The following is a 12,987-nucleotide window of genomic DNA, read 5'->3' on the forward strand; positions in this document are numbered from 1 at the left end:
ATACGTATGTCTGTGTAGTACCATAACTGCATGTGTAATATTACTATACTATATATAATATGTTTATATGTTAATTTAAATACCTAATATATCTTTATCTAAGGCATAAATGAACAATACATAGCTTATAACACAATATAGGTTACACTGAATATATAGGCTAATTGACTTGAAAATGTGGTCAAATGTAGGCTCATGTATAGTATTCTTTTTAATGTAGATCTATCTATCTATCTATCTATCTATCTATCTATCTATCTATCTATCTATCTATCTATCTATCTATCTATCTATCTATCTTAAAATTGCATTTATAAATAGGCTACTTGTTATGCAACAAAGATACATTGTACCTCATCATCAAGTTTGCTGTTGTTCCATAGCCTAAGCTTTAGTCAAAATTACACAAATCTGAATTCTTTCAATAAAATAATAAGCTTGATCATAATCAATATTTAACCACAGAAAAAAGAACAAGGCTGCCATCATTTGGGAGGGAAGGAGGGATGGGGAGAGAGAGAGAGAGAGAGAGAGAGAGAGAGAGAGAGAGAGAGAGAGAGTACAGAAAGGAAGTATCACCATACAGCATCAGTTCAGCGGTGAATGGTGACGATTAAGACATTCATTTTGCAGGAACAAGTAAGGAATTTTATAAAAATGGGTTGTCTTGAATTCGTTAAAGACTTTTTCCTGGGTTTTTGGGACTATGAGACTCCTCAGGTTATGGTGGTGAAGGACAGAAAACTAGGGGTCATATACAGAGCTGTGCAGTTCCTGGTGATCACATATTTCATTTGGTAAGAATCTACTTTCATCTGTCTCCGTTTTTTAACAAAAAAATTACCTTTAGTCAATCAACAAAATTGATACTTTTAATTGGTCATAAATTATCTTTATTATATTTGCCTCTGAGGGAGAAAACTGCAGAACAACAACACGGAAACTCAAAATAGAGTAATTTCAATGTCTCTTGAGTTTGTACTATAAACCTTTGCCTACAAAGGACTGGAGTATTTTATTTAAATTTTTTTGCATCTTGAAGAATACAAAATAAATGCAGTAGAAATGCAACAAAAATGTCAATAGCAATAAATATTGAGATTAATGCATCCTTATATAAACATTATGAAATGTCAAACCTATGACACCTAAGTTGTTCTTATGGTTATTCATATCTGATTTACAGAAGTTTTACAGAATAATACATTCTGTGAATTTACAGTTTTGGTTTTTGCATTTTCCTTTATATCTTTGAATATGTTTAATCTTCTAATGTTGATCTTGTAGTTCATGCAGCATTTATTCTGTTATACCCATGAAGGTGTTTTGCTTTTAAAGTCTGCAAATAATGGATTCTGTAATGTTTTATGTGTGCAGGTATGTATTTATCAGTCAGAAAGCATATCAGGAGACTGAGACGCGTCCAGAGAGCTCGGTGTACACTGAGATGAGAGGTGTGGCCATGCTGGGAGACTTGGTTCAGGACACTACAGAATATGTTAGACCATCAGAGGTGAGGGACCAAAAATTTTTTAATAAACTGTACATAAAATCATAACATTACATCATCCGTTTTTTACTTGAAGAAAGTTTCCAGGGCAGACCAGTTATCCTTTATCACTTCAGATACTGTAAAGTGATTAAATCATATTTTCCCTGCTAGATCATAATATATATTCTTACTTGGTCAGCATTATATTAATTGGTTGTAAACTGATTAGAAACAAAATCATTTCTTCACGCACAGGGTGGTGATGTCATTAGTACAATTCTTAGAAGAGAAGTGACGTATGATCAGACGCAGGGCACATGTGCCGAGGTGAGAGCAAAAACTAAACAACAATATAAATACAAAGTATTCATGTTTTGGTTGGAATGTTTGGTCTGAGTCAAACAGCAATTTTTTTCTTCTGTGCTTTTTCAGCATTACAGTGTTGCCAATGCAAACTGCACAAAAGATTCTGACTGCACTCAAGGGGAAATTGATTTTGATGGTCATGGTGGGGTTTACATTCATGATACATACATAAATACATACATACAGTACATGCATACAGTGGGGTCCAAAAAGCTGAGATCACTAGTTTAGTCACCATGAAATCAAAATGGATTTTTTAAATTTAATTTTCCAGTATTTATTATAAATAATTTATCTGTGCACATCATTATTTTTGTATTCATATTTCCACGTAATCTTTAAGCAAAATAACTTTCCTCGTGCAGCGACATCTCTTCTCTTCTCTGATGACGTGTTTACTGGCGAGAGGGCGGGGCAACCTGTCACTCACATGAAATTCACCAATAGAAAACCACAACTATCCAAATAATTCCTGATGGACAAGATCAAGTCCCGCCCTAAATTTTTTCTTTTTTGAGAAACTGTTACACTTGTTGCAATAATCACAATAGCGAAGAAAAGACAATCGCAACTTACGTTTCATGCCGACTTTAATATTAAACTTCTTCTGATTTGATGCAATTTCTCAATACAAAGAAAATTCAACATTGAAAAAAAGAAAATGTATATGACTGTCAGAATTTGCTATAATTACTGCAGCACAAATAATTATTTGTGTATTTAAGTCCAAATCAACATTAATTAAAAAAAGGTTTTCAGTTGATGGCCCACTGTATAAATATGAATACCAAAATCACTTCAACAAGTCTCAGAATAGTTTGAATATGACTTATATCAACATGTGAACTTGTTTTTGAATAGGTCAAAGAACAGGACGGTGTATACCATACTACAACTACACATTCAAGACCTGTGAGATCAAAACCTGGTGTCCCATTGAGGAATATGCTGTTGTCAGGTATTGCGCTTTAATTAATTGATAAGTCAAAAATCAAGCAGAGAAATGCACTCAAATGTCTTTCCTGTCTCCACAGGGAACCAACTTTGGAAAAAGCCATTAATTTCACAGTGTTTATAAAGAATGCCATCCATTTCCCAAAGTTTAAAGTTCTGAGGTACGGTTATGAGTTTCAGAATATCTCATAAATCAGAGGATGTTTATCGAAAGCCACCATGTTTTTTTTAAACATTTTACCAAAATGTGAATGTGAATTTTGTGTGACTAAAAAGGCATATAGAGTGGCATATTGTTTAGTCCAACTTGCAAATTAGCATCACACAGGTTCCCTCTTGGGATTTTTCCATTGGCTTTTGGATTATTGTAGGAAATAAGCTCTGTGACCAGCAAAAGTGAATGTTTCTTACACATTCTGGTCATCGTGATAATCTTCACAAATGAACACAACTTCTATGAATTTTGAAGACTAAAAACAATTTTCAGCAGTAAAAAGCTAAACGTAGACTATAGAACGACACCGTGATCACATGACTACCATCAAGTCTTTGGGATGTGCTGGAAGAGACTTTACAGAGTGCTGGACTCTTGCATTGTCAATATAAGATCTTAACCAAAAATTAATGCTCCTCTTGTTGTTATTTCCATCAAGAGGTGCAACCACTTTCATGGTTGTTTGAGAAATGAAAAGCTACACACTGCATCAATTAGGGTTAGAAGAACTGTTGCCAAACATGTAAGATGCTAGAAACATAATGATCACTGCAATAATGATCCAATCACTGACTCTTAAGCATTTGCCTATTTAAATCCAAACAGCAACCTTTTTTCTTTTATTTTTTCCGGGCAGTGTATCTTGAGCTTGTGTAAACCAAAAACCCATTAAAAAATCCCATTTTCTTCAGGACAATGGAACCGGAAGTGCTAATTCGTTTACGTGTTTTGGCCAACACATTTTTTTCCCCCTGCAGCCACTCTATAGTAAAACATGTTCAGAAATTCCTATATACAGTATCAATCAATCAATTTGTGTTATTTGATCTTAAAAATCTTTTGATCTAAAGTGAAATTGCCTATGGTTTACAGGGGCAATATCAAACCAAACAAGCCAAAGAAGTTGTTACGGTGTCATTATCACCCGGAGACCAACCCTTATTGTCCAGTGTTCAGCTTGGGCTTCATCGCAGCGCAAGCTAGAGAGAAATTCAGTGAACTTTGCAGAACGGTATGTATACGTTCTGTTGTCAAACAGCATACCAATAGTTTTTCTGCATTTTTACCTTTCTATACGTAAGTTTAATGTATGTGTTAATGTGTCTAGGGCGGAGTAATCGGCGTGTTAATTAACTGGAAGTGTAATTTTGATGTGGATCCCTCAAAGTGCATTCCAACATATTCATTCAGACGTCTGGACATGAGAAAAAACCTGCCCAGCTCAGGATACTACGACAGGTACGGCTACTATTAACTGGTGGGACAATTAACAGGAACTTCCGTAATTGATAGTCATTAAAAATAAAGATCAGTTGATCATTAACATTACTAGAGCAAGATGCATATGCAGGACATTACATTTACATTTTACATTTAGTCATTTAGTAGACGCTTTTGTCCAAAGCGACTTATAATTCAGGACTAAATTAAGCGAGTCATCGTGAAGAGGCAAAAACAACACAAGTGCTCAAAATACAAAGTTCAGCACATAGTTGTTTCATCATTATTCTATAATAATAATAAATCTGTATATCAAAATATTTTTTTTTCACTTTTCAGGTTTGCAAAATATTACCATAAGGATGGTGTGGAGTACAGAACACTCATTAAAGCCTATGGGATTCGCCTGGATGTCATTGTTCATGGACATGTGAGACCGTACAGGAAGTACATTAGTGCCTGTCTGACATGCTGACTGCACATACGCCTAATATTGAAACAGTATTTCCTTTCAGGCTGGAAGATTCAGTCTGATTCCAACTATCATCAACACAGTCACGGCCATGACGTCAGTAGGAATTGTAAGTTTTTGCTGAATGCATATTAAAAACATGGTCATTTGGGGTTAAAATGTGTGAGATAATGACAGTGATAGCAGACATAAACACTTCGCAAATTGCATTATGGGAATTATTCTCGGGTTTCGCTCAAAGCGCTTGATCTGGCGTAACCCTGATGGAAAAAGGAAAGTGGCATTTATGGACATGTACAGCTTGTCCTCACGCTTGATCTTAGGAAATGTCTTATTTTCTCTCGTCTAGTGCTCAATCATCTGTGACTGGATCATGCTGACGTTTATCGACAAGAATGAAGTCTTCAGTGATAAGAAGTTTGATGATGTAAGTCAAGCAGAATGGAGAAGAAATTGAACTGACACACACTGAAAAAAAATTGGTGTAGGATTTACTTTGAAACAATTTTCACTCAGAAATTGCTAGTAAATTAAAAAAATGATTATAAAGAGTAGCACATTGAGTTAAATGTGAATTTATGAAGCAGAATGTTTTCGTAGTAGTCTTCACTTGTTAAGCATATTCCAATAATCTTTTATTTACAACTGGTGTGTGTGGTTAGAAAGTTATGGAAGCTTGTTTCCGCCACGGAATAAAAAATGTTAAAGATAATTGCGACTTTTTATCTCACAGGTCTGACTTTTTTCCTTACAACTGAGATATAAAATCAGAATTGCGTGACATAAAGTCGCAATTGTGAGAAATAAAATCAGATTTGCAAAATATAAACTCGCAATTCTGACCTTTTTCTCGCAATTCTGACTTTTCTCATAATTGTGAGTTATAAAGTCAGAATCGCAAGATATTAAGTCAGAATTGCGAGATTAAAAATAAGGATTGCAAGTTTATATTTTGCAAGTCTGAATTTATAACTTGCAATTCTGACTTTATTTATCGATTCTGACTTTATAACACACATATTTGCTAGTTTATACACTGTAAAAAATTCAAGTCAACATTTTTTAGTGACTGGTCACATCTAAATTTTTAAATTGGCCCAAGTGTAATTCTTGTTGCAATAGTCTGTTAACATTGGCTCATTGAGAAATAATACGTCAGACTAATTGAAAAATTTAGATGTGACCAGTCACTAGAAATGTTTGACTTGGGGATGTAATTTTTTTTTAGTGTATGTAAAAAGTTGCAATTACCTTTTTTTTAATTCAGTGGCGAAAACAAGCTTCCATAATATTTCTAATATGACTAATATAAAATATTCGAAAGAGTTTGGCAAATCAGACTATAAATGTATCACCAGTATTTGTATTATGTTATATTATATTTATGTTCTCTAATTATCATCTGTTCGCCTTCATGCCATTCCAAAACATTGACTTTCTTTCTTCCATGGAGCACAAAACAGAAATATTTCACCGAAAATAACGTGAAAGAAAGTCATCCAGTTTGGAACATGATGGTTGATCATTTTCTTTTTCTTGAACATGTTAATCAAAAGCCATTTCTATTTTGTTTAACCAGGTTTCCAAGCAACCCAGTCAGCCAATGACAACAGACCTCACGCTTACAAGCTATGGCTCCACCCACTCTGACCTCTCAGATGGCGTGCCACTGTAAAACATCCTAACACCACCAAAACCGCTCCAGTCACGGCATGCCATGCCTAATATATGTATATTACAGTATACATAGTATAGTATAGTACAGTACAGTACAGTATTTTTACCTAAAGGACTGGAAATTTTCCTGTCTGGGGAAAAGAAGTGTGGAATACAGCACCAAAATGCCATATCTGAATATAGAAAAGCTTCAAAAAACATGTAAAACCACATATGTAGCTTCGCTTCAATAAATATTAAACATTGATCAACAATTGACTTGCTTTTTTAATTCATCTACACAACAGGTTTGCATGTTTCTTCCATCTTTGAACAGTCACGGAACATGAAATGTTTTTCATTAAGTAAAAACTCATTGAATATTGTGTCTCATACAAATGTGTCACATGATTTGATTTCCAGAACCTAAAGCAGCACTTGATTGTGATCGGACTGTTAAAATACTGACAAATATGTCTGTGGAATAGCGTGCTCAGACAAATCCCACAAAATAATCATGACGGATTTTGATTTCATGTTGACTTTAAAGTTTGACACTGAACTTCTCTGGTTCTTTTTTTTTGGAAGTTGGTATGAAAAGGAAGTTGTGATAGTCTGTTCTTTCTCTATTGTGATGGATATCAGAGTAAAACGGCTTCTCGGACAAGAAAAAAAAAAGTAGGATGGGACTTGATTTTATCCCTCTGGAATTGATTGGATCATTGTGGTCGTTTGCTATTGGTGGATCTCGTGTGAGTGACAAGTTGTCCCGCCCTCACGCCAGTAAACGCATCATCAGAGAAAAGTTTAAAAATAAAATAATGATGTGCACAGATAAATCATTTATATTAAATATGGCAATGATCTATATAAAAAATAAAATAAAAATGTCAATTTTGATTTCATGGTGATTTTATGTACTGGAAAAGACCAATCTGTTCCCAATAATCACCTCCTTTCCGGGAGCCTACATGCATCAAAAATCATCTTGCATAAGGAAAGATGAGATGGTTTCTCAGAAGAGAAGCACTCGCACTGCTAACAACTCCTCTTGTGATATTGATTACAGTAATGAAATTTAGGGGAAGAGAAATTGCGTCTGCCCAGATCTCTAAATGTGATTAATAGAAACCTATCGATTTATGCAGCTCACACATTTGAGGTTTATGGATCAGTCTTTTAAGTAACGATCAAGGGTGCATATAAAACCTCATCTCCAGACAGGACGAGAGACTGAAACCAGATGCTAAAGAGGATGGACAGACAAATGAACTTAGCAGGACTATGCAACCGTTTGTCTACAGGATTCTTACATAGACTACTTACAATAGTTTATTCAAATTAGAAGACAAGTAAATATCATTCTAATTTCTGAATTTTTACCCAAATTGTTGTCAAACCTCAACCATTCTATTTTTTTTAAAAGATTTACAACCATTTTTTATGTATTTGAAGCATCTTATCCTCACCAAGTCTCCATTTATTTTATTTAAATACAGTAAAAAATATTATTGTGAAATATTACTACAATTTTAAACAACTTTTTGTATTTTTATATACTTTAAAATGTAAAAGTTGAATTTTCAGCATCATTACTCCAGTCTTCAGTGTCACATGATCCTTCAGAAATCATTCTAACTCTAAGTTGCGCTTAATATTTTCATGGAAATTATGATACTTTTTTTTTTTTTTACAGAATTAGTTGTTGAATTTAAAGTTCAAAAGTGCTGCATTTTTTGTAACAATGTAAAAACATTTGATCAATTTAATGCATCCTTGGTGAATAAAAGTATTCCTTTACAATAAGGTCTCATTAGTTAACATTAGCAATGACCAATGCAATTGTTACAGTATTTATTAATCTTTGTAAATGTTAGTTAATAAACCACTGTTCATTTCTATAGTTCATATTAGCTCAGCTTGATTTCATCAATGCATTAGTAAATGTTGAAATTTATATTAATACATTTTTATTTATTCATTGTTAGTTCATGTTAACTAACGTTAAGAAATGTAACCTTATTGTAAAGTGTTACGAAAAAAAAGAAGAAAATAAATAAATACATTTAAATATATTTACTGGTAGTAGTGGTATTTTTGACTGGTAAAGTTTATCAACAACTCCAAAGCAACATTAGTGATCCCCTACTGAATTACTGAATGTGCAATCCTATCACCCAATTATGCAGCACTTTTAATTATTTTTCTTTCTTTTTAAAATATTTATTGCTATTATTGAAGAAAAGAAAAAAAAAAAAAAGAAAAAAAAGAAAGAAAAAAATCAGGGTTTTAAACTGCATTTAGACATGCTCCAAAAGTACAAGGTCATACCAGGACGTCCTCCAGGGTCACAAAAAAAACAAAACTGTACAACTTGTAAAATAACAAACGTAAAACAAACAGTATAAAATAACAAATGAAATATGATTAGATAATAAATTTTTTAACATGTTCTGAATGTGAAGCACCAACTTTGAAGGAAAAGAAAACTCTTTTAAAGCGTTTCAGACCCTATTCTGAAGAAAATGCTTTTTGCTCTTACATTTCAGTAAGTGTGAGTGCAGCAATGCCAATTCGCAATGGTTGGATTTCAAATTGCACATTGCACAGCATGTCATATATCTCCATGATGTCCAGGTCTTTGCCTCAGAGATAAGAAATCTAATTATAATGTGGTAATGTAAAGTGGGAAGGCAGAGCTAGGGAGCCAGGCAGTGATGTGGACGTCTCATTAAGTTAAACTGGCTATTGCAAACCTCAAATAGCCCTATATGTGGTTACAAAAACTAAAAGCCATATTCTTTACAGAATTAAACTCATAAACGTCAAAAAGAGGTGATATCCAAATGGACTATTACCACAGGGACATATTAGTTGCCACTGTGAGAAAGAGCCATATTATTGCAGATTCAATTAGCAACCATAATGACCAAAATCATTTGGTTAACTTAGGAAGTAATGATTGAAGATCATTTGCAAAAGTGATTTCTTCATATACAAAAATATTTATTAACACACAAATAAAAAAAAAGGTCCATTACCAAAACATTTCCCCTGTTATAATGTACACAAACTTCAAATGAATTCAGATCTGTACAAATGGCACAAACATGCATAGTTTGGCACAACCGATGGAGAGTATCAGGTGAACAGCATCTATGCGTTCATACTAAGGACCCAGTCAATGGTCTCTAGCAGGAAGCTCATATTATAGTGGGCGGCAATGTTCCGGAACACTTCCACCTGCTCAGAGAAGCTCTGCAAACACATCCAAACAAGTGCAAATGAGAAAACATGACAGGTGGTCCATTGGCTGTAAAGCATACACTACCATTTGGGTTTGGTAATATGTGACCCTGTATCACAAAACCAGTCACATGTCGCACGGGTATATTTGCGGCAATAGCCAACAAGACATTGTATGGGTCAAAATTATAGATTTTTCTTTTATGCCAAAAATCATTAGGATATTAAGTAAAGATCATGATCCATGAAGATATTTAGTAAATTTCCTACCGTAAATATATAAAACATTTATTTTTGTGAGTGAATGCAGCACTATCGCGAACATAAATGGACAACTTTAAAGCCAATTTTCTCAATGTTTCGATTTTTTTGCATCCTCAGATTCCAGATTTTCAAATAGTTGTATCTCGGTCAAATATGATCCTATCCTAATCACACATCAATGGAAAGCTTATTGATTCAGCTTTCAGATGATGTATAAATCTCAATTTAAAAAAATTGACCCATGTGACTGGTTTTGTGGTCCAGGGTCACATATTTGTTAACGCTTTTGAAAGGAGTATCTTATGTTCAACAACGCTGCATTTATTTGATAAATTCAGTAAAAACTGTAAAATATTATTACAATTTAAAAGTACTGTTTTCTATTTTAATTTATAAAAAAATTAATTTATTCATGTGTTGGCAAAGCTGAATTTTCAGCATCACTACTACAGTCTTCAGTGTCACATGATCCTTCAGAAATCATTCTAATATGCTGATTTGCTGCTCAAGAAACTTGGTTTGTGAAAATGGTTCAAGAAAATGGTTGTACTCGAGTGATTTTTTCAGGATTTTTTTTGATGAGTAGAAAGTTCAAAAGAACAGCATTTATTTGAAATGGAAATCTTTTCTTACATTATAAATATCTTTAGTGTCACTTTTGATCAATTTAATGCATCCTTGTTGAATAAAATCTTACTGACCCCAAACTTTTGAACTGTATTAATGCTAATACACAGAAGTATTAGCATATTAGTATTACACAAGTACCTTTGTGGTGAAGCTGAGGTTGAAATCTCCAGCACAGCTACAGTACAGCGGCATGTTTGCTTCCTTCACTCCTTTGCATTTGGCACATTCCTATGATTGGATAAAGTGCCATAAGTGCCAGTTTACAGAAGTGAAGGTCAATGGATGTGCATATAAACTTGGCAAAACCATGAATCTAAAACACTCTGAAAGTGGTAAATGTGTCTCTCACCAGGTCTTGTAGGGTGTAACTCATGAGTTTCTTCTGGAGCGCCTCCACCAGGGCCATTTCTATGGACTCTGTGTCATACTGGGCCTGACAGTTAGAACAGAACCACTGAGGAAGAACTGAACCATCCTACATGAGGAAAGAAGTGTGAAGAGAGAATATTATTGTCTTTTTTTGGCTAGTTCGATCACATGACAAAAGAGTGAACATGTAGCAAAACACCAAGTAGTTGTAGCTTAACTCTTAAAAACCCTTAGTCAAATGTAAACATGAGTAGCAAACCATTAACCCCAGGCTTAAATATAACATACTTTAACAGTGAGAGTCAGGGAAACCTGTCAGTCAGAAAGTCAGTTATTACCTGGGAAACCGCAGGGTCTTTGCAGAGGTCAAGGTCACGACAGAAGTTACAGTGGTGGCAGATGACCTCTGGCAGGACGTAGGACTTGCAGGGGTCACGGAACTGGGCGTCCTCTGAGAATTCTCCAACATCCACCAATCGCAGAAGATCTCGCTTCAGTTTGTTCACCTGATTGACAATGTTGGCGTCCAGAGAGAGCACCTGGAGGGACATTACGCACAGAAAATATCTTAATTACAATCTTCAAAAGTTTGGAGGTCATTACTCTTATGCTCACTAAGGCTGCATTTATTTGATCAAAAATACAGTAAAACTGTGAAATATTATTACAATATAAAATAGCTGTTTTCTATTTTTATATATTTTAAAATGTCATTTATTCCTGTGATGCAAAGCTGAATTTTCAGCATCATTCCTCCAGTCTTCAGTGTCACACGATCCTTCATTCTAATATGCTGATTTGATGCTCAAGAAACATTTATTATGATTATCAATATTGAAAATAGTTTGCGCTGCTTAATATTTTTGTGGATAATTGTGATTCTTTGCAAGATTCTTTGATTAATTAAAAGTTCAAAAGAACAGCATTCATCTGAAACAATTTTCTGAAATGCCTTTACTGTTACTTATGAGTTTTAGAAGTATGAAAGTATTAATAAAAAACTTTTGAATGGTAGAGATATATTATTACAACTTAAGGAGTTTAAAACATAATTCTGCAGAAAAAACTAAGTAAGAGGTGCATGTTGATACCTGGCAGACATATTTAATAAACTCCAGAGCAGGGTTATTGAGGGGCAAGTGAGAACCAGGAAGAACAGGAAACATCTCAGAAGGGAGTGTAACACTGCGAGTGCTCGACACTTTCTTCTGAATCTTCTGAGTGATGGTGAAAAAATTCTGTGTGAGTTCACTTGACACGTACTCCTGGGAGAACGTGATCAAACCTAAACACAACAGACACAAGAAAGATAACATGAGTGAATCTTACAGTAGAGTAATGCTGGGTGGTATGACCAAAAATATAGATCATAGTATTTTTTAAAGATTCTGGCAGTTGCACGGTATATCACTGTATTTTTTTTTGGGATGACTGGACCTTAAAGGGTTATACCTTAAACCTTAAAGCTAATAAAGACATCATCAAAGTAGTCCAAGTGACTACAGTGGCTCAATCTTAAGTTTATAAAGCAACGAGAATACTTTTTGTGCGCAAAAAACCCCCAAAATAACAACTTTATTCCACTATTCATTTCCTTCTCTCTGGGCCTCGAGTGAGAAACTATGTTCCGAAGATGAACGGAGGTCTTACGGGCTTGGAACGACATGAGGGTGAGTCATTAATGACATAATTTTCATTTTTGGGTGAACTAACCCTTTAATATAGGCTTATACTGGCTTATTTCTTTCTATCAGGGGTACATAGAATATAAAACACTAATGTCAAACACAAATTTACAGTTTATAAAACGAACAATTTAATTAATCTTTTAAAACGATGAATCTTTTTGGCAGGTTGTAAAGAAGACATTTGAGTTTCTGCATTTTAATACACAGAATTATTATTACTTGAAGTACATTCTACTGTGTAATAGTAATATATTTCTGTTATAATTTCTTCAAGTTAAACTGAACTTTTAATTTGATGGGTTGTTGTGAAGAGCTTTGTGTTTCTGTGTATATGATATGATGATAGTTTCATCAAATGAAATGTTGAAATGCCCATGAAGTTCATGTGTCCATGTCCTCCTCATATACTGAGACG

General features: G+C 34.1%; 2 protein-coding genes across 2 annotated transcripts in view; one reads left to right on the top strand and one right to left on the bottom strand.

Moving 5' to 3' along the window:
• The first annotated feature begins 515 nt into the window (after positions 1 to 515).
• p2rx2 (purinergic receptor P2X, ligand-gated ion channel, 2) lies at positions 516 to 6,866 on the top strand. Its single transcript, XM_082170617.1, has 12 exons — positions 516 to 797; positions 1,378 to 1,513; positions 1,748 to 1,819; positions 1,925 to 2,000; positions 2,720 to 2,816; positions 2,893 to 2,973; positions 3,900 to 4,038; positions 4,135 to 4,265; positions 4,587 to 4,677; positions 4,763 to 4,828; positions 5,069 to 5,146; positions 6,299 to 6,866. Exons 1-12 carry the CDS (start codon positions 604 to 606, stop codon positions 6,392 to 6,394), a joined length of 1,257 nt encoding a protein of 418 aa, XP_082026743.1. The 5' UTR covers positions 516 to 603; the 3' UTR covers positions 6,395 to 6,866.
• Positions 6,867 to 8,613: 1,747 nt separating this feature from the next.
• The window catches only part of pole (polymerase (DNA directed), epsilon), a 34,629-nt gene continuing 30,255 nt past the window's right edge, over positions 8,614 to 12,987 (bottom strand). The window contains exons 45-49 of the mRNA XM_082170801.1: positions 11,976 to 12,169; positions 11,223 to 11,423; positions 10,865 to 10,990; positions 10,654 to 10,743; positions 8,614 to 9,633 (exon numbers count right to left, since the gene is read on the bottom strand). Coding sequence (XP_082026927.1) covers positions 9,532 to 9,633; positions 10,654 to 10,743; positions 10,865 to 10,990; positions 11,223 to 11,423; positions 11,976 to 12,169 — 713 coding nt within the window. The 3' untranslated portion in view covers positions 8,614 to 9,531. The remainder of the gene's footprint in view (positions 9,634 to 10,653; positions 10,744 to 10,864; positions 10,991 to 11,222; positions 11,424 to 11,975; positions 12,170 to 12,987) is intronic.

Source organism: Leuciscus leuciscus, assembly GCF_965113295.1.
Source record: "Leuciscus leuciscus genome assembly, chromosome: 5".
NCBI lineage: Eukaryota > Metazoa > Chordata > Actinopteri > Cypriniformes > Leuciscidae > Leuciscus > Leuciscus leuciscus.